The sequence below is a fragment of the Chlorocebus sabaeus genome, chromosome 10 (genome assembly GCF_047675955.1).
Source record: "Chlorocebus sabaeus isolate Y175 chromosome 10, mChlSab1.0.hap1, whole genome shotgun sequence".
NCBI lineage: Eukaryota > Metazoa > Chordata > Mammalia > Primates > Cercopithecidae > Chlorocebus > Chlorocebus sabaeus.
In genome coordinates this window covers 15,892,775-15,917,984 of record NC_132913.1, presented here as the reverse complement: position 1 = coordinate 15,917,984, position 25,210 = coordinate 15,892,775, and the positions used below count along the sequence as shown (strand labels likewise).

General features: G+C 34.9%; 1 protein-coding gene across 2 annotated transcripts in view; it reads left to right on the top strand.

Moving 5' to 3' along the window:
- The window catches only part of DPP10 (dipeptidyl peptidase like 10), a 687,795-nt gene that overhangs the window by 519,442 nt on the left and 143,143 nt on the right, over positions 1-25,210 (top strand). For both annotated transcript variants that reach the window (XM_007964753.3, XM_007964755.3), the window contains exons 6-7: positions 18,370-18,422; positions 18,523-18,604. In XM_007964753.3, coding sequence (XP_007962944.3) covers positions 18,370-18,422; positions 18,523-18,604 — 135 coding nt within the window. The remainder of the gene's footprint in view (positions 1-18,369; positions 18,423-18,522; positions 18,605-25,210) is intronic.

Here is a 25,210-nt window from a genome sequence, read left to right as displayed (position 1 = left end):
TTGTTATCATGGCATCTCTCTCTCTCTCTCTCTCTCTCTCTCTCTCTCTCTCTCTCTCTGTGTGTGTGTATATATATATATATATTTTTTCTTTCTTTCTCTTTTCTTTTCTTTCTTTTTTCTTTTTTTGACAAAGTCTCACTCTGTCACCCAGGCTGGAGTGCAGTGGCCCGATCTCAGCTCACTGCAACCTCTGCCACCTGGGTTCAAGTGATTCTCATGCCTCAGCCTCCTGAGTACCTGGAACTACATGCGTGTGCCACCACACCTGGCTAATTTTTTTGTATTTTTAGTAGGGACTGGGTTTCACCATGTTTGCCAGGGTGGTCTCAAACTCCTGACCTTGGCCTCCCAAAATGCTGGGATTACAGGTCTGAGTCACTACACCCAATTATCATGGCTTATATTTTAAAAAGTAGTTATGCAGTTATATATAACAGTTAAAACTCTCACCTACATAGCTTAATATGAGTATCTGGAATTTTTTTTTCCTCTACTCTCTCCCAAAACAGAACAATCATTAATGATATAGTTTGGGATTTAATTGATATCCTTTGTTATACTGTATTTCCAATGCAACCAAATGTGATTTTATTATTCAGCTGGCTATCGTTTATTCAATGTCAGAGTGAGTCAATCACTTTCTTTCTAATAGTTACCACATTTCAATGAGTTAATGTCATGAAGAATATATCCAGAAAGCAATAACATAGGCTAAAATAGAATATTATAAGGAATATTCTCTATCTGCCTGTTTCACTTCAGGTATCATAATATTGAATGCAATTGCTAATTAAAAGTTTAAGGAATCAACACATGCCTAAGAATACATAGATAATTGACCTAGATAATCCTCATAACGTTAGGTGCCTTAACCAAGTCATTAAGATAATTGTATTTCTTCTGTCCAGTCGTGTGTCAGCCACTAGTTGTTAAATATCTCCTGATACATTTCTTAGTTCCTCACTCTCTTTCCTAAACTGTTCAGTATGTATTTATTACCTGGACTCTAAACTTTCTTTTTGTGTGTACGAGGTGTGATATTTCAAACCTGTGCTTTTTACTCATATTTTGGGTTCTGACCATGATACAGCATTGGGAGGAGATTGTTAAAGAGCTGTTGAGAGTCACTGCCTTATCTGTAGTCTGAACTAAAACTGTCTCTCTTCAGATAACTTAAAGAGTTCATATATTTATAAATTGTTTCTAATGATTTTTATGATTCAGAAAATTTGAGAAATGACAGAGTATACTTTAAAAATGGAGAAAAGTGGCTGGGCGCAGTGGCTCATGCCTATAATCCCAGCATTTTGGGAGGCCAAGGTGGGTGGATCACCTGTGGTCAGGAGTTTGAGACCAGCCTGACCAACATGGAGAAACCCTGTTTCTACAAAAAAAAAAAAAAAGAAAGAAAGCAAAAAGAGAAATAAACAGAAACAAAAAACAAAACAAAACAAAATTAGCTTGGTGTGGTGGCACATGCCTGTAATCCCAGCTACTCGGGAGGCTGAGGCAGGAAAATCGCTTGAACCTGAGAGACAGAGGCTGCAGTGAGCCAAGATCATGCCACTGCACTCCAGCCTGGGCAACAAGAACAAAACACCATCTCACAAAAAAAAAAAAAAAAAAGGAGGAAAGGAAAATTTGGAGTCATAAAACACTGATCAGTTTTCTAGCGTCAACATGACTTTTGGAATCAAGCACAAGTGGGCATAGAAGTAAAGAAAACATGCCTACATACTTCACAGTGGTTTTTTTCTTAAACATTTTTTCGTATGTTTTCTATTTTTGCTGTAAATCATATGTACTCTCTCCCCCTTGCCAGCAGTTACATGCTTGTGACATGTAGCCTTCCTAAGAAGGAACAAATGTTTATTATTAAACCTCAGATTCTGATGCCTGCTCTGTTTTATAGTTTATGGGTGATGTGTTTGGCATTTTGAAGGCTCAGTTGGTTTTGATGAGCTTCAGGACTGAAAACTTGGTCCCTTAAAGAAGAACATTCTGCTTTTAGTAATAACCAGGTTAATGTGGGCCACATGCCAGTCCAGCTGAATATGCATGAAGTGATTGAAATTGAAAGTCAATTCCTTACATATTTGAGTTTCATGCCATGAGAAACCTTACAAATAGAGGTCAGAGGGATTTTTATGTCGAAAATCAGTAGAGTGTTACCTTTGCTATGGGAGAAAACAACTTTCTTCAGATATTAATGTCAGCATTAGAGTAATTGCTCTGTGAAACTCTGTCTCTAGAGTTCCATTCTCTCTTGAACAACAAATCTTTATCATCACCTTAGTATTCAGGTCATTTTTCATAAGCAGCACATAAAGAACACATTAATCTTTATAGATGTCTGCCTATATTTTTATCTCAAGGTTAGTTATTGTCAAATATTGTCAACCCACAGTCTTTTCCTTTGCCAAGAGTTCTTTATTAACTTCTCCAAAAAACTCGCATCTTTCAAAATAAAAGCATTGATTTTCCCTTGAAGATGTTATCATTACCTGGAAACTGAGGCAAACAAAGTTAAATCATGTGTTCAAGTTTTCAGTGTAAATGCTGAACCAGACACACAATCCACACATATATTTTAATCCATAAACTCACTATTAAAGTTATAATGCAGACTTCTACTAACATGATGATGCAACCTATTCATTTAAAATGTGAACTAGTAAATAATGTTCACAACCAATATAAATGGATGCTTTAAAAAAAAAATGACCCAGACAGATGTCATCAAGATGGCTTACTAGAAGCCTCTAGGGCTCACCTCCTCCACGAAGAAGAACCGTAACAGCAAACCACACATTAAATAGGATGTTTAAGGGAGAACAATGAAATTCAGCAAGGAAGTGATGAAGACTCTCTGAGGCATGGAAGCTCGAGCTGGTGGCATAGAGAGGGAAGCAAAGAATCTGGCCAAGATTGGCTCAGAACCAAGAGGTACTCCCCATATCTGAGAATAGGTAAGTGGAGAATGCCCCAAAGCCCACATTTCAACCACAGAATCTTGAAATTCTAGCTATAGTAGAGCCCCTCAGTCCTCACAGGGCCTAAGTCGATGAGAGGGAGTTGCCTGGAGTTCATAGGATTTTATTATCCCAGAGAAAAAATTAACGCTAGATCACCTTCACTTGTTGGCACCCAGGTTACTGCAGCGCAATGCCATCTTGAGAGCATGGTCACCATCAGAGTACATCCTTCCCTGAGAAACAGTAGCCCCTGCATCTCCACATCCCTGGGGCCTCACTGACATCCATCCCACATCCATTCAGAGGGTTGCAGTATTGCACCACCAGCTGGACCCAATAGTTCAGCCATGACTGTTGTACTGAAGCACACGCAGGACCCTCCATCCTAGAGTATAAACAGTCTAGCACAGTGAGGAAGTTTTCTCCAGGACAGAGAAAGCTGACATGCATGTTCCCTAGAGCCTTAAAGCCACCAGTTCAAGGCATACCACCACAGCCAGCAATTACATTTACTCCAGCAGCAGAGATGCCATGTACTTGTGCATGTTCTTGAAGGGCCTGAAGGCTGGTCTGCCTGCTATCCTCACCTCTGAGCAAACTTGTGCCATGGCAAATAATCACAGAATGGCCACCAGGACACTTGGAGACGTTGATTACCAAATAATTTTTATAGAGACCATATTACTGTGACCACTCAGAACCAAAGCCAAAGTATTTTATCCAAGTAAAACTGTAGGACACACATACAAAAAAAGATCTTTCCCTATAAAAACTACTTCATAAAACTGGAAGAAGAGATTGTCCCACCAGATGCACAGATATTAACACAGGAATACCAAAAAAAAACTATGATTTAGAGAAATGTCTGTTCATATCCTTTGCCCACTTTTTAATGGGGTTGTTTGTTTTTTTCTTGTAAATTTGTTCGAGTTCTTTGTAGATTCTGGATATTAGCCCTTTGTCAGATGAGTAGATTGCAAAAATTTTCTCCTATTCTGTAGGTTGCCTATTCACTCTGATGGTAGTTTCTTTTGCTGTGCAGAAGCTCTTTAGTTTAATTAGATCCCATTTGTCAATTTTGGCTTTTGTTACTGTTGCTTTTGGTGTTTTAGACAGGAAGTCCTTGCCCATGCCTATGTCCTGAATGGTATTGCCTAGGTTTTCATCTATGGTTTTTATGGTATTAGGTCTAACATTTAAGTCTCTAATCCATCTTGAATTAATTTTTGTATAAGGAGTAAGGAAAAGATCCAGTTTCAGCTTTCTACTTATGGCTAGCCAATTTTCCCAGCACCATTTATTAAATAGGGAATCCTTTCCCCATTTCTTGTTTCTCTCAGGTTTGTCAAAGATCAGATGGCTGTAGATGTGTGGTATTATTTCTGAAGACTCTGTTCTGTTCCATTGGTCTATATCTCTGTTTTGGTACCAGTACCATGCTGTTTTGGTTACTGTAGCCTTGTAGTATAGTTTGAAGTCAGGTAACGTGATGCCTCCAGCTTTGTTCTTTTGCCTTAGGATTGTCTTGGCAATGCGGGCGCTTTTTTTGTTCCATATGAACTTTAAAGTAGTTTTTCCAATTCTGTGAAGAAATTCATTGGTAGCTTGATGGGGATGGCATTGAATGTATAAATTACCTTGGGCAGTATGGCCATTTTCACGATATTGATTCTTCCTATCCATGAGCATGGTATGTTCTTCCATTTGTTTGTGTCCTCTTTTATTTCACTGAGCAGTGGTTTGTAGTTCTCCTTAAAGAGGTCCTTTACATCCCTTGTAAGTTGGATTCCTAGGTATTTTATTCTCTTTGAAGCAATTATATGAACAGACATTTCTCAAAAGAAGACATTCATACAGCCAACAGACACATGAAAAAATGCTCATCATCACTGGCCATCAGAGAAATGCAAATCAAAACCACAATGAGATACCATCTCACACCAGTTAGAATGGCAATCATTAAAACGTCAGGAAACAACAGGTGCTGGAGAGGATGTGGAGAAATAGGAACACTTTTACACTGTTGGTGGGATTGTAAACTAGTTCAACCATTATGGAAAACAGTATGGTGATTCCTCAAGGATCTAGAACTAGAAGTACCATACGACCCAGCCATCCCATTACTGGGTATACACCCAAAGGATTATAAATCATGCTGCTATAAAGACACATGCACACGTATGTTTATTGTGGCACTATTCACAATAGCGAAGACTTGGAATCAACCCAAATGTCCATCAGTGACAGACTGGATTAAGAAAATGTGGCACATATACACAATGGAATACTATGAAGCCATAAAAAAGGATGAGTTTGTGTCCTTTGTAGGGACATGGATGCAGCTGGAAACCATCGTTCTCAGCAAACTCTTGCAAGAACAGAAAACCAAACACCGCATGTTCTCACTCATAGGTGGGAACTGAACAATGAGATCACTTGGACTCGGGAAGGGGAATATCATACACCGGGGCCTATCATGGGGTGAGGAGGGGGGAGGGATTGCATTGGGATTTATACCTGATGTAAATGACGAGTTGATGGGTGCTGACGAGTTGATGGGTGCAGCACACCAACATGGCACAAGTATACATAAGTAACAAACTTGCACATTATGCACATGTACCCTAGAACTTAAAGTATAATAATAATAAAAAAAAACTATGATTTAGAAAGTCAATAAAAAGAGAGCTATAACAAAAAGGAACCAAACAGAAATATTAAAATTGAAAAATTAAATAAATACAATAAAAATAAGTGCTTCATCAATAGATTAAATTAAGTGGAAGAAAGAATTTCTGAACTTGAAGACAGGTCTTTTGAGATAAATGAGTTAGCCGAAAGAGGAAAAATAATAAAAATGAATGAAGCAGGACTACAGGACATATAAGAGGAAATTAAAAAAACAAATACTGGAGTCGTGGGAGTTCCACATGAAGCAGATTAAGCAGATAAGAAGAAAAGCATAGAAACCCTGTTTAATGATGTAATAGCTGAAAACTATCAACTCTTGGAAGATGTATGGCATGCAAATAACAAGAAACTCAAACATTTCCATGTAGATTTAACCCAAGAATTTCCTCTCTGAGATACAATAAATAACTGCCACAAGATAAGGAGAGACTTTTAAAAACAACAAGAGGAAAGCATCAAGACACACATAAGGAAATCCCAATCAGAGAAACGGTAAATTTGTCAATGGAAACTATACAGATCAGGAGATAATAGGATAATATAGTCAAAGTTCAGGGAAAAGCAGACAAATAAACAACTCTCCAGCCAGAAATATAATACTCAGACAAAGCTACCCTTTAGAAATTAAGGAGAAATAAAGTGTTTCCCAGGCAAGCAAAAACTGAGGGAATTCATCACCATTAGACTGGTCCTACAAGAATGCTTAAGAAAGTCTTACATTTGAAAGCACATGGGCAATCTCTACCATTATAAAAACATATAAAAATACGAACCTCACTGGTAGAACAGATAAATCAATGAGAAATAAAACAGAATCAAATTGAATCAATATAGAAAATCACCAAACTGAAAAGATAAACAATAAGAGAGGAAGAAAGAAACAAAGAATTTGCAAAACACCAGAAAACAACGTAAAAAATGATAGGAGTAAGTGTTTCCCAGTCAGTAACTGACTAGCATGTAAATGATTTAAATTCCCCAATAAAAAGATACAGATTGGCTGAATCGACTAAAAAACAAGACTCAACTATATGCTGCCCACAAGAGACTCACTTCATTTGTAAAGACACATGTAGACAGAAAGTGAAGAAGTGGAAAAAGATATTTCATACAAATGGAAATAAAAAGTGAGCAGGAAAGCTATATTTATATCAGATAAAATAAACTTTAAGTAACAAAAAAAGGCCGGGCGCGGTGGCTCAAGCCTGTAATCCCAGCACTTTGGGAGGCCGAGACGGGCGGATCACGAGGTCAAGAGATCGAGACCATCCTGGTTAACACGGTGAAACCCCGTCTCTACTAAAAAATACAAAAAACTAGCCGGACGAGGTGGCGGGCACCTGTAGTCCCAGCTACTCGGGAGGCTGAGGCCGGAGAATGGCGTGAACCCGGGAGGCGGAGCTTGCAGTGAGCTGAGATCCGGCCACTGCACTCCAGCCTGGGCGACAGAGCTACACTCCGCCTCAAAAAAAAAAAAAAAAAAAAAAAAAAGTAACAAAAAAAGAAACAAAGAAGGTTATTGTGTAATAATAAGATCAATTAAGCAAGAGGATATAACAATGTTAAATATATATGTACCCAATACCATAGCATCCAGATTTACTAAGGCAATATTGTTAGAACTAAGGTGAGAGAGAATCTCTAGTACAATAAAAGATGGGGACTTTAACACCTGACTGTCAGCGTGAAACATATCATCTAGACAGAGAATGGCGAAACATAGGTCTTAAACTGCACTTTACACCAAATAGACCTAAAAGACATTTGTAAGTCATTTTATCTTTTAGCTGCAGAAAACACATTCTTCTCATTATCACATAAAATATTATCTAGCATTAATTATACTTTGGACCAAAAACAAGTCTCAAATTATTTTTGAAAACTCAAAATCATATCAAGTAAGAGGACTGTTGGAAGGGTATAATTGTGTTTTAAAATATGAGGACATGAGATTTGGGGGAGGCATGGGTGGAATTATATCATTTAGCTGTGTCCCCCACAAAAATCTTGTATTGAATTGTAGTTCCCATAATCCCTACATGTCATGGGAGGGACCTGATGGGAGGTAATTGAATCATAGGAGCAATTACCTTCATGTTGTTCTCATGATAGTTAGTGAGTTCTTAGGAGATTTGATGGTTTTATAAGGGACTTTTCACTCTTTGCTTGGCACTCTTCTCTCTTTCTGACTTGTGAAGGACATGTTTGCTTCCCCATCCACCATGATGGTAAGTTTCCTGAGGCCTTCCCAGCCATTTGGAACTGTGAGTCAATTAAACCTCTTTTCTTTGTAAATTACCAAGTCTCGGATATTTCTTCATAGCAGTGTGAAAATGAACAGTATGGAATCAATGTAAATGTCCATCACCAGCTGAATGAATTAAAAAATTGTGGTATAAATACACAAGGGAATAATATTCAGCTATTAAAAAATAATAAAATTCTGTTATTTGTATCAACATGGATAAACCTGGAAGACATTATATTAAGTGAAATAAGTTAGGCACAAAAAGATGTGTATCACTTGTATGTGGGAACAAAAACATTTAGCTCACAGAAGTAAAGAGAAGAACTGTGGTTATTAGAGGCTTGAAAGGGTAGGAGTAAGAGAAGATAGTAAGAGGTTGAGTAAAGGACATAAAACTATAGCTAGAAAAAAGGAATCCTAGAATTCTATACCACTTTGGGCAACTATAGTTAAAAATAATTTAATATGTATTTTCAAAAATCCTAAAGAGAGGATTTTGAATGTTCACAACACAAAGAAATAATAAATGTTTTAGGTGATGAGTATGCTAATTATACAGATTTATTCATTATATATTATATACATATATAAAAATATCACATTGTATTCCAAAAATATGTAAAATTTTATATGTCAATCAAAATTTTTAAAATTTTGTAAATGACAAGAACATTTTAAAGATTTGTAAGTAAAAAGTTTTAAAAAATTTTTAAATAAAATTTTTATTCAACAATATTTAATATGTTTCTCAGTTTAACTAGAACTTAATAAGAATAAGATGTATTTAAGCAGTCGATATTTAGAGTGTGTATATGAAAATGTATTAATAAAAATATGAAAATGTATTAATATTCTTTGTGATTAAATGTGTTTTAAAGATGCAATATAATTCTTGTAAGGAAAAGGCAAACAAATAAATATGTCCACAATAGACCAGTAAAAGACAAATTATGTATAGAATTTAAGTATAACATTCAAATAAAGAAAAACGGCAAATTACAGAACAAATTGCATTAAGCAACTTTCTGGTTATTTGGGGAATAAAAAACAAAACTGGATGTATACCTTACCCCATAAATAAAAAATAATTATTGCTTTATTTAAGAGATCATGGATTTTAAAAGTACTAGAAGAAAAACATGTGTGAGAACTTACAATGTTAAGCTAGTGAAGCTACTCTTGGCATGCTACTTAATTATGCGACCATAAAGGAAATAACTTATAGAATAAACATATAAAGTTTTTTTTTTTTTTTTTTTTTTTTTTTTTTGAGGCAGAGTCTCGCTCTGTCGCCCAGGCTGGAGTGCAGTGGCCAGATCTCGGCTCACTGCAAGCTCCGCCTCCCAGATTTACTCCATTCTCCTGCCTCAGCCTCCCAAGTAGCTGGGACTACAGGCGCCCGCCACCTCGCCCGGCTAGTTTTTTGTATTTTTTAGTAGAGACAGGGTTTCACTGTGTTAGCCAGGATGGTCTCGATCTCCTGACCTCATGATCCGCCCGTCTCGGCCTCCCAAAGTGCTGGGATTACAGGCTTGAGCCACCGCGCCCGGCCAACATATAAAGATTTAAAAATGATCTATGGAAAACACACAAAATGAAACACAGATGCTAAATAGGGTAAAATGTTTACTGCATACATAAAAACAAAGTTATAATCTGTCATATAAAAAGAGCTTTTAGAGATCAACAAGAACAAACAGGAAAAAGACATTGACATACAAGTTATGAATGTAGAAATACAAGTGATTACAGCTTATGACGGGATATTCAAGCCCAATCATAATCAAACTACAAATCTAAATGATTTGTTGTTGTTGTTGCTGTTGTTGTCTAACATGATTGTATTGTGACATTGAGCAAAGACAGAGATGCCTGTATAGCATGTAGGACTATAAATCGTTTTTAACTTTAGTAAAACATGACTGATAATAGGAATAAAAATGTAAAATGTGCATATCTTCTGATTTACACATTTAACTTTTGAGAATATATCCTAAGCATATGCAAGCTAAGTAATAAAAATAATTTTAGAGTTGTCTATGGTATATGGAAAATATGAACAATCTAGCTATTAATAGATAAATATATATATTATCATACTTTCTTGAAATTTATATTTATTACCATTTTTCTAATATTTAAAAAATCATTTAACACAGGTATGTTAATTATGTATGAGGGTATAGTGTTATGCAAAGTTACAAATACAAAATCCATACAACTCATTTTAAGGATTTTCTATCTCTGCCTGGTAGTAAAACTTTTAAGGAATAAGTTAACAAGTTGCAATTGAAATAGATTTGAGCTTTTCTGGTTGTATTCTCTTGACCTTAGCCTCAGGTAATAACTAAAAAATTTCCGTATATTTTTGTGCTTTAATTCTCATAACAAAACATTTGGATATATATTATTTTCTCTATTTCCTTGATAAGTAAATTGTGGTTTTTTTCCCTTCCTTTCCTTTCTCTTCCTTCCTTCCTTCCTTCCTTCCTTCCTTCCTTCCTTCCTTCCTTCCTTCCTTCCTTCCTTCCTTCCTTGCCTCCCTCCCTCCCTCCCTTCTCCCTTCCCCCTTCCCCCTTCCCCGTTCCCCTTCCAGCTTCCCCCTTCCCCCTTCCCCCTTTTGCCCCCTTCTCCTTTCCCTTGCCTTCCCTTCCGTTCCCTTCTTTTTCTTTCTTTGTTTCTTTTTCTTCTTTCTTGTAACTTGCTAAGAAAAACACATGCTAAGATTTGATGCTATTGAAATGAAGAAAATATTTTCTCCAAAGCTGCTGGGAAATGAAATGACCACTTTTCTAAGTCGTGTTTTGTTCAGTTAACAAGGGCTTGTAATTTCCCATATGTTGAAACAATAATTTTCTTCCTTACCTTTCTAGTTCAGCACTAAAGGGAACAAGATTTGGGAGTTTGGCTTTCTGTCCTATTGCAATATATGTATTTCTGCATAGATATGCTAGAGAGAAAACTTGTTTATAGCTAGTGAGACAATGTTTAAACTTATTTCAGTATAAATAAAAAATCACTTGTACTACTGTCAGTAATTGATTTTAAATGCCATTCAGGTTATCAAACCAGATGTTTTCAAATGATGATAAGTAGAAAACAGTTTAATGTCAGCTAATGTGGAAGTTGCTTATTTGCAGTAATTAAAGAGGAGAGGTCTGGCCCATGAAAATTACAAACAGTGGCATTGTCAATGTGGCTGTTAGTTTACTCAAGAGTGTGGTATGGTGAAAGTTACATGTTAAATATCGATTATTGAAAAATAGAGGATCTTTGAAAAGGAATTTTGCACTATAGAAAACATCTCAGGAACTCTAAGAGCAATTCTAAGAGCAATTTAAAGAAGGTTTTCCTATAATATAATAAGCTTATTTATGTAACAGGGAATATATCAGGAAATGATTTATTCTGCTCACTCAAACATCTCATTTGGGATAATAAAGTATAATTTTCTGGTGTTAGCTGCTATTAATACATAGGCCAGCTGAATTATATCCTAGGCAGAATAGTCCTACATGCAGCTGAAAAATGTTGTCCAGGTAATTTTGGTATACTTTTAATATTTGAGTCATCAGCCATCCATTGTCTAAAGTAAAATAAATATATCAAATAAAAACATGTACTTCATTCATCTCATTAGATTATCAGCATTTACAGTCAGTATTTCTGAAAGTATTATATTTTAGTTTAGAGGGAAGATACTATAATTTATAAAACTGCTGACACAGTATCCAATTCTTTTACACTGTGACACCTACTAGACCCAAACAAACCAAGGAAAAGTATAAATATTACTTTATTATACATCCTGTGTGGGCACGGCATCATGCTGCCTATAACAGAATGACCAAATTGGTTTTGTGACAGTCAGTTTTGTTTCGCTTTTTAAATAGCACGTTTATTTTTATGTTTTATAGATTTTGTCATAAATATAGCCTAATTAAAACAACACCTGTGAACTGTGACATATCTAGACTATGCAATATTATTTATTGAAAAAGAGATGAACTATCAAGGCATGAAAACACATGGATGAAATGCATGTGCCTATTACTAAGTGAAAAAAGCCAATCTGAAAAGTCTGCATACTGGATGATTCCAACTATATGGCATTCTGAGAAATGCAAAATTGTGGAGACAGTAAAAAATGTAGTGTTTGCTAGGGATTAGGATAGAAGAAGGGATAAACTGGTGGAACACACAGAATTTTGGGGGCAATGAAACTATTCCGTGTGATACTGTAATCACGAAGACAAGTCATTATATACTCATAAAAACTCATGGAATATACAACATCAAGAGTAAACCCTAGTGGAAAGTATGGACTTTGGGTGACAATGGCATGTTGATATAGGTTTACTGATTGTAACATGCGTACCACTCTGGTAGGGAATATTGAGAGTGGAGAGGCTGTGCATGTGTGGCAACAGAGTTGTATGAATACTCTCTCTAACTTCCCCTCTATTTCACTGTGAACCCAAAAATGCTCTAAATATAGTCTATTTTTAAAACATAAAATAAAAATAAAACTCTTAAATTTTATCTTCTTAATCATCATACTTTCAGACTCACCACCTTAAGTATTTTACTGTTTGCCACTTACCAAAATGGAGATGCAATTGAAGAATGCTATGTGATTCCTCTATGATGTATCATAGTAAAGTCATATTTGCATTTTTTCTTTCTTATTGTAGTAGAAAAAATATGGATTTTAGAATCTATAAGATCTTAGTTCCAACTCTAGTTATACTAGCTGTATATCTTGAATAGATAATATCCTTTTAAGGTTACAGTGAACATTAAGTAAGAAATATTTTGAAGTAGTTTAAAATACTGATAAATATTAAGTATACTTTTAATACTCATATATATTTTCCCTTTCAATCAATACTTGTTGTTCAATGTTCACAAAGCTTTTGTTAAAAGGGCAATGTTTTGAAAATATTTCTGTACAGCTGTAGTTTATCATTGTGTGAATCGTATTACAACATTAGAGTCTTCTAGCTCATAGCTAGGAGATAGTTAGTTCTTAACTGTGTAAAGAAGATAAATCTTTTCAAACAACACAGTCACAACTCACTCATCTTAAAAGGTATCTCATTATCCTAGAACAAACTTGGCATCATTGTATTACTGACTTCCAAGAGAAACAAATCCCATTTTGCCTGTATTGTCTTTCCTCTTACTGGCATTCTTTTATAAATGCTGTTGACACAGTAGCTTGCTTTCTCACAGTTCAGTTTTCCTAACTGTTTGATTCCATGGCAAATCCATAATCCTATTTTAAATATTCTCCAGGCCATGAAAATGAATGCTATTTATATCAATTCGGCTGTTGAACTGCAGTGCAGAAAAAGCTTTTGTATCCAGAGATGCAAGCCTCTGGTTCAAGCATAAATTACTAGGGTACACTGCTCTTTGTTCTTTTAAGTGTAACTCTCCTTGACATGAATCCCCATAGATGTCTTAGGAAATAACTGATATTCCAAGAAAAAACAAATTGTGAAAAACAGTTAAAGAAAAGACAATTTACATTTTTAATCTGATATATCAGATCATGTTTCCAAAATGAAATCTCTCTTAACTCTGGTAATCAATTAATTCATGCATATTTCTATCAATTTGGAAATGAGTCTTTTGCAAAACTGGAGTCATGCTTCATGTACTAGCTCCCTGAAAGGTATTGTGCAGAGAGATTCAATCACAAAGTGGATTGTAATCAGACAGATCTCGGTTCAGATTGTGACTCTTTCCTACCTAAACTTTCAGTTTTAAGCTTGAATTTGGCAGAGCTTATTTTATGAATTACAAATAACATTTACTTCTTGAGGTTGATGTAAATATTAAATTATATAATATATGTAAAGAGTTATGCAGAATCTCATATGTAGTGAAAGCTGAATTCAAATTATTATTATATGCAGTGCTATCTTAAGTTTGACACACTAGCTGTATTTTTCTAAACTATATAAATTACTTCATCTAAGTCAACTATTATATTTTCTATGATGTGCTCTTAAAACTGAAAAGATTAATCATTTATTGGAAAGCTAATGGACTTGTAATATGCAGTCCTAATTGAACCATGACCTACAACAGAGTATTCCATACCAATGTAATGTTTCTTGGCCTTGTTGCACTGAATGGAACATAAGCTCCTTGGGGACAGAGATTACATTTATCTTGGTCTTTGCATTTTGCAAGTTACTCATTTATGAGCTTGCACATAATTAGTATCCAATAGTTACATAATTAGTATTCAATAGTCATTTATAAACCAACAAACAACATTTAAAGTAAATACAAATTATCAACTGACACTCTTATTTATCTTATTTTTAAAAAAACTTTATTATGATAATTTAAAAAATAATACTTATTGTAGTGCCTGTATCAAAGATGTTGCTTAACAGAAATGTGTTAAATAAGTGAATGTAGCTAATTTTCATTTACAGAGCATGAATGTCAGAATTTGGATAACTTCTGTACTTTCCTTTTGTTCAAATTTTGGCAGGACTAAAATATGTCTGTTTTTTCTTTCTTCCAATAATATCTCATGACATCTTTATATAATTAATACAGTAGATTATTATCCATAAATTCCATATATGCAAATTCAGCTACATGCTAAAGTTAACTTGTGCCCCCCCAAATCTACTCTTAGGTCTTTCACTGTCATTCATAGACATATGCAGAATAGCAGAACAATTGAATTGCTTGTTGTCTACTTTCCCAGCTAAGGTTGAACAAGGTGACACTGTGCCTTCCTGTTTCAGCTCTTTTACTGTAAACAATTATCATTTTGAGGGTCTACTTAGTGACATGTTTTTCACATTGTTGTGCTTTCTGTTGGGCATGTTCCTGTTTAAAATCACTCCCCACCACTCACTCCTGCCCCCAAGCATAGTGATGAAGAGTTATCCTGTTTTCCTTAGTGCGAGAATGTTGTGGTGTGCCTTATGGAGCAAGTACATGTGTTAGATAAGCCTCATTCAAGCATGAGTTATAGTGTTGTTGGCCGTGAGTTCAATGTTAATGAAATAAGGTGTCTTTAAAATAAGGTGTTTAAAATAAGGTGTCTTTAAACAGAATACATATGAAATAGGTTATATATTAAAGGGTTCATGAAAATGTTGTGACCAGAGGCTCACAGGAACCTGATCCTGTATTTCTCCTAGGACCAATGATTCAGTAATTGCTAATTCAGTGTTTATGGTGACAGTACAGGTAAAAACAACTGCACATAATGAAAATTATCTATACCACTTGTAGTAGTCAACTCTTAGTAATCAACTTCTTCTTAGGGTTCACAGTATAATATAGAGATGATGGGTACCAGATTGGATTACATGATCTTTTGATGTTTTCTGATCCTCCTAATACTTTTCTTGATGGAATTGAATGATTGGATATCTTTAGGCCAGCTTCCAGAAATAAGCTTTGATCAAGTTTTGATATGGTATATCTGAATTCTATCCACCCCCACTGCCTTTTCCATAACTATTCACACTCTAACCAGCAGTGGAACATCATTTGCAGAGATGGGATGAATCGGTAATGTTGGGCTGTGAAATGTGCTTGTCCCCAGAGGCCCCATCAGATGCTCAGTTTGGCTTTCACTATGCAGCAGCCAATCATTGCAGGAAAAACTGTTACTCTTCCTAATCTTAAGTAACTTTGATTTTAGCCTCTCATCATGAAATAAGACCTACTTAGTTATACAGAGGGGAGTTTAAGATAAAGGAAAATAAGGAATGTTAAAAAAAGAGTAGAAATGCTATCCAAGGAAAGAGAGAGAAAGAGATGCAGATTAACGCAGGGTGAATGTAGACCAGAATGCCTTAATACAGATGTTCAGTAAAGCTAAATCTAATTATCATTGAAAATCCTCCCCTCCCTTTAAAATATCTCCAACACTATGTTAAGAAAGAGAGAGAGAGAGAGAGAGAGAGAGAGAGAGAAACTTCTTCTTCCAACCTTGTTCGAGATTTTCCCCTCCCCCATACTCTTTATTCTGTTGTGGGCATGAAACGTGATTTTTCTTACTGAAAGTTAAAAAACAACAAATATTTGAAACCTGCTGGAAACACACACACATGCATAAAAAGATAATGAATTTGGGGGAAAGAGTTCTAAACTCAGAGTAAAGGGCTAGGTTCTAATTATCTGAAGATGGCAAATTGCTGGCTTTGTAGGATGGATGTATAGATAGATGATTGATTGATAGATGATAGATAGATAGATAGATAGATAGATAGATAGATAGATAATGGATGAGGCCCAAACCTATGATATGCTACTTCATTTTGCTGTGGGTTTGCAGACAAGTCTAGTTTAACTTCTTTATTGCAGTCTTCCCCTCAACACACTGCAAGAGGCAATATTATTATCAGGCTAAGAGCTACAGAACAGAAGATGGATTTATATAGCCCCTTCTCCAATCACACCATTTGGAAGACATCTAAGTCCTTTGGATTTACAATTAGAGAATGAGCAGAAACCTCTATAACAAATAGTACAGAAAGAGACCAAGATTCAATAATTATACCCAGTTAGGTCTCAGTGCCTGCTTTGCCTAAAATGATAATGGCTAGCAACTTTTTCTCTCAAGATAGATGTGTGCCTAAAAGCCAGGTACAGTGTGGTAGGTGATTCAAAGATAGGATGAATACTCTCTCTCCCCCCAGGACATCATGATATATTTATCTTCTTTGAAGACCAACCACTTGCTTGGCAGTTTGCTTTGGCAGCAGAGCTTTCTGAGAGAGAGAGAGAGAGAAAGTGTTGACAGTGGTCACATTTCTCATCATTTTGTCAGCTCTGGTAGTAAATTCAAGATTTAAATTTGTAGTAAAGTATGGAACTTTATAGAACACAATGTAAATGTCAAAATAGACACCAGGAAAAATTATTTTTGCTTCTACAGCCCTATCACAAAGGCAATCTCAGATTTAATAGTTATTCCAAAAGGGATGGGAGCATAAAGCTTCATTGTAAAACACAATACTCTAACAAATGTTGGAAGGCTTGCAATTTCATTGCAAAGAGAGAACATAGTACTTCTTTGCCAAATATGTGGCCAATCATATTTAATTGAAGCTATTATTCCAGTGAGAAGAAATAACAATTTGACTTCTAGGGAGTTTTAATTGACAGTATTGTAATATTTGTGCAATGTATATCCACTACAAGAATAAAAGAAGCTTTTACAATTGCATACTGAAAAATGAAAGTATCAATAAAAGTTCTGTAAATCCTGGAAATAATAATATCACAATATAGCTAGCTAAAGAACAATTTTCTTCACTAGATTCACATAGCTTAGAGAAAAATAATTTTCACAGAAATATACTCATCATCTCTTTCCCTAACCCATCTTTTGCAATTTTCCTCATTTCCTCTGTATTCCACTATTTCATCATCTCATTATTAAGAAGCAAAACAGAGGCATTTTTGCATTTTGCACTACAGTCTTTTGTTTGAAATTTAATGAGTCATGAGTTCTGCAGTCCTTGGGAAGATAGTGTTTAAAAAAAAAAGGGGGGGGGGTGTTTAGCTATTATATACTTGAAGCCATCTGCTTAATACGTCATTTTCTACCATTACTATAAAGGTGTGGAAAGTGTTATCTCACTTTGACTTCACCAACAAACATTTCAACATGCATTAGTTTTTTCCCATAAGAACCATCACTCAAGAAATACCAGTTGAATGCATACAAACATGGCACTGTGCTAGGTAATGTGGAGGATGCAAAGGTAATAGACACCTGTATCTGACAACATTCTAGTAGGAAAAGATTTACACAAAATGTTTATATAGTTTCACTACAGAGTGAGATGTGTCCTAAAAGTCATGCAGGAAAGAAACTGAGATGAATTTCAATAGAAGAAATCAATATGAGCTCCATACAGGGGTTTTATTATAAGGGAGTAGAATTTTCACCTCAGTTAAGGTAGAATGTCCTTAGGGGAAAAGCAAAAATGGTTCAGGACACACAGGGAGAATCTATCTAATTTGAAGTGTAGACTATATGAAGGGAGGCAGTAGGTGATAAGTTTAGAAAAACATGGAGAAGCCAAAATAACAAAATTATTTAACATCAGATAAGGCAGTTTGAATTTTATTTTACAGGCAATAGGACATCGCTGAAAATTTTGAACAAGAAAGGAATATAATCACAATTATACTCAGGATAGAGTGGATTAAATAAGGAATGGAATTGATAATAGAAATACAAATTAGGCATAAGGCACAGAGAGAGTAATAACCTCCTGAGCTAGAATATTTTATATTTTCATTTCTGCTTAACACCAATTCTTGGATTTCCTGGATTTTACTAAGAGTGTGTATATACACACACACACACACACACACACACACACACACATATATATATATATTTACGTTAAGATAAAGCTATGATCAATAATGTTTCTTTTTTAATTTCAGATTTTTCATTATTCATATACTGCTTCATATGTGATTTACAACATACACACTAGGTAAGTTCTTTGATTTTCTGGTTTTCATGAGCAGTTGTGTTACTAAATTGTTGGTGTAGATTTCAGTTTGTTCATGTAAAAATGTTCACATTTTTTCAAGGGAAGTTTGGGAGTTAAATCCTCCAGAAGTAGAGGACTCCGTCTTGCAGTACGCAGCCTGGGGTGTCCAAGGGCAGCAGCTGGTAAGTGCAGACATTGCTATGCACTGAACACTACCAATGATGGTCTTACCGAAGATGTTTACTGAAACTTAGGAAAGGACTTAGGAAAACATAAAGTTTTGTAGGGCAAGTTTTCCTATGGTTTTTCCAAAGTCCTTTATATCTTTTATCTAATATTCCAACTTAAGAATACATTAAATGATACTAGTATTATTTTATCAGTTAATAAAGACAAAAGTTTGTTAAGTAATATATGATTAAACTGCTGGTTTGTAGTGAAACCCAGAAGAGATCCAAGGTTACTAGGACCTTGTACTGAGTAATTTCCATTACACAGTATTGTCAGTTTTCATGAAAAATTCAAAATAAAGATTATTTTTTCTTAAAGCATTGTTCAGGATAAAAATTTAGATGGAATTATTTAATATTCTCTTAAGAGAGGATTTTTACTTTTATTTTTATTTTGAAATAATTACAAACTCAAAAAGATAATTATTGATGTATAAAGCAGTTTGAGCAATTTTATATATATATGTGTGTGTGTATGTGTGTGTGTGTGTGTATACATATATATATATATTTTTTTAGGCAAATACACATATATAGTTTTAGGCAAAGTCTTGCTCTGTCATCCAGGCTGGAGTGAGATCTCGGCTTACGGTAACCTCTGCTTCCCAGGTTCAAGCAATTCTTGTGCCTCAGCCTCCCGAGTACCTGGGATTACAGGCACACGCTACCGCACCTGGTTAAGTTTTGTATTTTTAGTAGAGACAGGGTTTCACCATGTTGGCCAGGCTGATTTCAAACTCCTGACCTCTAGCGATCCACCCCCCTAGGCCTCCCAAAGTGATGGCATTACATATATGAGTCAGTGAGCCCGGCCTGCAATATTATATTCTTGTACATATCTCATGGTGACCATGTAAAGCCTTTCTCAAGGGAATACTACTCAGGGAGTAGTATTGCTTACTATCATGTGCATGCTCAGATGTATTGAGCATTACCAAACTGATTTCTAGGTTATTTGTTAAGGGTGTTTACACCTACCAGCAGCAATGAGAGAGTTCCCTTTGTGCCATATCCTTGCCAACTCCTATTTTCTCAGACTTCTAAGTAACTACCCAAATGATTATACAAAATGGTATTTCATTACAGTTTTATTAATATTTAGTATTTCCTTGAATTCTAATAAGCTAGAGCAACTTTTCATACCGTTACTGGCAATTTGTATTTTCTCATATGTGAAATATCTATTCATATATTTATCCATTCACATTTTTTATTTCTTTTTAATTAAAAGGAACCACTTATATGTTCTGGATATTAATACATTATTGGGTCTATCTTCATCCAGTTTTTGGATTTACTTCTCGCTCTCTTAATGGATTCATTTCCACAAACAGATTTTTTTAATAAATGTAGTCTGATTTATCAAATACATGATTTCTACTTTTTGTTATTTATGAAATCTTTATAATGAAATAATACTTCTCTAGAATTTTTCAAGTGGGCCTTCCATGCATAGGTTCTTGATCCATCCATCTGAAATTGCTTTTTTTGGTATGGTATTAAATCTCTGTCCATTTTTAAATTTTTTAATTTTTAATTTTTTTTTTTTTTGAGACGGAGTCTGGCTCTGTCACCCAGGCTGGAGTACAGTGGCGCGATCTCGGCTCACTGCAAGCTCCGCCTCCCGGGTTCACGCCATTCTCCTGCCTCAGCCTCTGGAGTAGCTGGGACTACAGGCGCCCGCCGCCACGCCCGGCTAATTTTTTTTTTTTGTATTTTTAGTAGAGGTGGGGTTTCACCGTGTTAGCCAAGATGGTCTGGATCTCCTGACCTCGTGATCCGCTCGCCTTGGCCTCCCAAAGTGCTGGGATTACAGGCGTGAGCCACCACGCCCGGCCTTCTCTGTCCGTTTTTCTATATGTTTTATATGGCCAACAATTGTCCTGAAACCTTTTATTGACCACTTCATTCTGTAACTACTCCTCTGCAGTGTTACAGTGTTATGCTCCACATCTGCATGAGTCTTCTTCTGGCTCTTTTTTTCCAGGTGGTTTGTCTATTAATGTGCTAAGACGACAGTGCCTTAATTAAAATAAGCTTTACTCTCTGACAAGGCAGTTTCTTGTGCTGACTTTGACTCTTCTTGACTTTTTAGCCTTTCATATTAATGTCACAATTGTCTTTCATGTTACATGCCCATTTTCAGAATTTTGAATACATTATTTTGAATCTATATGTCTATTTTGTGAAATTAACATCTTAGTGATACTGAATCTTCGTATCTACAAACATTTAATATATGTATTTAGTTATTTAAGACAATAGCTCAGTCAAATTTTACAATTTCATATCTAAAAATTTGCAATTTATCATTTTGGTCACTCTTTTAAGTGCTTGTATTTCTTATTTAAAAAATATTTGCTACTGGCAAATAGAAAGGTGCTCAAAGTATTTATTTATTTATTTTATATATATATCAACATTGCTACACACAATTATAAATTCCAAATAATTCTGTGTAGACTATTATGCTTTTTGTTAATAATGACATTTTTCTTTTCCATTTCAATTTTTATAATTTTTATGTTGTTAAAATCCTTCTGCACTAGTTAACCTATGAATGTAACTAGTTATTGTAGGGTTTTTTGTTTTTGCTGTGATACTAAAAAATTGATTCTATTATGGTTACTGGATTAAATTTTACAATTTTTTTTTAAGTTAGTTTTAGTTAGTGACTGCAATTGATGAGACATGCTTAATGGCTTAGGATTTTTTCAAAACGCTTTTTATGTGATAGATAATTTTATATATTTTCTATGTGACAGGTACAATGTTCTATATGTGCCTACTGGATCAATCTTAATAATTATGTTTCTAAGAGTTATATGTTCTTACTAATGACAGTGGATATGTGATTGTTTTTCTTTAGTTGTCTGTCAATTTTGCATTATATAATTTGAACTATGTTGCAAAGAGTGAGGAAGTTATAAAAGGATAAATACATCTTTCTATTGAATTCAAATTTTTTATACCTTAATCAATATATTTACCTTATTTACCTTTAATAATTCTAATTGGCCAACCCTCATTCTAACCTTTAACTAGCTTTTTAATGTAGTTTAGAATCCTCTAGTTTTTAAAAAAAATTTGAATTGCTGTTTTAACAACAGCTGGTTGGGCTAAGTTTTTAACTTCCTGCAAGCCTCAATTTCCTCATCTATAAATAGAAATATGTACACTATCATATCATTGTGATAATTATTTTGGAAAATGTGACTATTTTTCATAATAAGGTGCACATTACTATTATTTATATCCTATTTTAGAAATCTGAATGCATATTTCTTAAGCTTATTAGTGAAATAGGTTAATTATAATAGATATTTCTTATCACGAGAAGGCTACAGAATAATACACTCTTGCTAAATAAGGTTTCCTTTCATCGGAAAATAATCTGGACCCTCAAATATTCAAAGAAATCCTATCAACAACCCTGCATTCACTATCCTTTCCACAATAAATTGTTGAATAATTGAGTAAATCATGATGATGAAAATAGGTTCGTGATTTAAAATGCAAAATGTATGCAATTGTCCAGATACCATAGATTATGGACATTATGTTTGCTTTTATCTTGTAGATATTTAGATACATTAGCAAACAATGCATTTAATCTACCGTCATAGAACTCTCTGTAAATCCATCCCACTATGATATTTCTGAAAAGTGGCAGCCAAATTTGCATAGAATATGGTAATATGAATGTGCCAGGTTTGGTATAGATAAGGCATGTAATCAATGAAACATTCATGGACAGTGGTGAGTGGACACCAATAAGTGGCAGGCCCTCTCATCCTTCCTGTTTCACTCTGATGTTGTGAACAATAGAGTTGGTCCGTTGGGCCAGAGCAACTTTGGAACAAACAGAATTTCAGAACACAGAAATCCAAGACAACTTCACCTTTTGTAAAAAATACTGTCCAGTATTTTAGAAAAAGTGGACAGTATTTTGGAAAATGTTTTACACTTTGGTTGGTTTTAAATGACCCTCTTATTCTTCATACTTGAGGGAAACCAACACGTATGACAAAATAATAGCACTTTGATACACTCAAGGAAATAGTATTAATTGTATGCATTTTCTTTATTTGTTATTGATTCCTTATTTTTAATATATTTAAGAAAATTATGAAAATACTAAAAATGTATAAAAATTATAGCTTCCCTGTTTGAAGCCATATTGCACGTGATTATGTCCTGGTTCTACTGCTGTTGATCTTGAGAACATTATTTAATCTTGATATGCCTTAATATTTTCACCTTTAAAATTTTAGTGCTTTATCAATAGTGCTATCCTAATGTTTAATGTATGAATACAGCTCTAAAGCACTTTGAATAGTATCTGGCCTATAACAAGTGTTTTGTAGGTGTTCACTTTTACTATTATTAAAAAATCTGTTTTCATATGAATTTAAACACCTCAGGGAATTTTAGGGTTACTAGTTTTGTGGAGAATTAATCTTAAGTTTTCTGTAATATCATTTTTCAAACTCCTTTGGGGAATTCTTAGAGAAATTTCATATTTATCAAGTTTATCTTTTGAGTGCATGCAAACATAAATTTAAAAAAGTAAAGGATATACTTCTACAAATGACCAATGGTTCGTTTCATATGAGTATGGCATGCTTTGTCAATATTTGAAGCCATTAGCAAACTCAGCAACGTGATTTTATTAGAGATGAGTCATTACAATACTTTAATTAGTTTTGCATTAAATAAATTAAAGAACCTTGTAGTGTTTAGTAACTAAAGATAATTATCCTTCATTTTCAGCTTCTAATCTTATTTGCTGTAAAAGAAATTCCTGGTTTTATAGAAGAGAGGCAAGGGATTGATATAATTTACTGATGAAGAGGATGTAAGTTAGAACTCAGAATATTGAGGAGAACTTTCAGTAGCACTAAGTATGAGTAAAGGCAATTTAGATGTGTCAAAATATGTGGAAAAATGAACCTGAAGCAATAAAGAGTGTATGATTTGGAGAAGTTGGTGAGTAGACCACTTTAGCCGTAATAAATGTTTTATTGAAAAGAAATGGTTTGGGAAGAGGAATCTGGGAATTATGATGGAAGGAGAAGCACCAGGAATCTGTTTTTCCATCCAGATAACAATTGCTACAGTAGACGGGTAACTATTGAGAACTCTAGTCTATTGAAAGTGTGTAAATTTTGTCAGAAGCCTTGAAGGAAAGTTTGTAGTTAATTTTAGTTGACTTGAACACTTAGCTCAGAGGCAGCTACCTATCTTTGACCCCCAGCCCCATGGCAGGCAGCTGTTCTTATGTTCCTAGAGCATGCATGCATGTTACCGGAACCAGGATGGACAATAAGGGCCCTGTGATGCTAGTAAGTGAGGGTTAGTATTCTTATTGCTTATTGCCTCATCTCATTATGAAATTGAAGATATGTAGGAAGGTAGCTATTGCTTCACATCCTTACACCCTTATAACAAGCTCCTCTCCCTCCAGCTGAAGTGAATTCTAAGGTGGTTAAAAGGCCAGTGCCTTTTCCTACTCTTCATTTTCCTCTTTTTAGAGGGATGTCAGCCGTTAAAGATTAAGATATTCAAAGGCAACTGAATATTTGGGACAAATTAGCAAGTCACCGTACATGCACAGGGAAAGATGCAGGCTTACAAAAGTCCTGAGAAGACTTGTTTTCACCTAAGACTGATCCTCAGCATAAAGACAGCCTACAACAATTACAAAAGAACCAACATAACAAAACAAAAGCAAAAACATAAAATAGCAAACCATGGGAAATGGGAATGTATTAATCCATTCTCATGCAGCTAATAAAGACAAGCTTGAGACTGGGTAATTTATAAAGGAAACAAGTTTAATGGACTCACAGTTCCACATAGCTGGGAAAGCCTCAAAATCATGGTAGGAGGCAAAGGAAGAGCAAAGTCACGTCTTACATGGCAGTGGGCAGGAGGGCATGTGCAACTCCCCTTTATAAACCATCAGATCTCATGAGACTTATTCACTATCATGAGAACAGCTTGAGAAAAACCTGCCCCCATTATTCAATTCCCTCCCACCAGGTCGCTACCATGACATGTGGGAATTATCAAAATTTAAGGTGCAATTTCAGTCGGGACACAGAGCTCAATTATATCTGGGGAGATTCTGATTTCCCAAGATACCAAAATTATTAGATTAAAATGTCTGATTTTCAACAATAAAAAAATTACAAAGGATACAAAGCAGTAAGGAAGTATGGCCAATTCAAAGGGATAAAAGACCCAACATCAAGAAGTAATGGAAGTCACGGAAAATATGAAGAACATGATGTATGAACAAAATGGAAGTGCCAATGGAGAGAGAGGGAGAGAGAGAGAGAGAGAGAGAGAGAGAGAGAGAGAGAACCTAAAAGACTCCAAATAAAAAATGCTAGAACAAAAGTTTACAATAACTGAAATAACAGTTTTACTAGAGAGTCAAGATATACTTGAGCAGGCAGAAGAAAGAGGCCATGAAACTGAAGATAAGACAGGTGAAATGATTGAGTATTAGGAACATAAAAAAATAAAAGACTGAAGAAAAATAAACAGAAC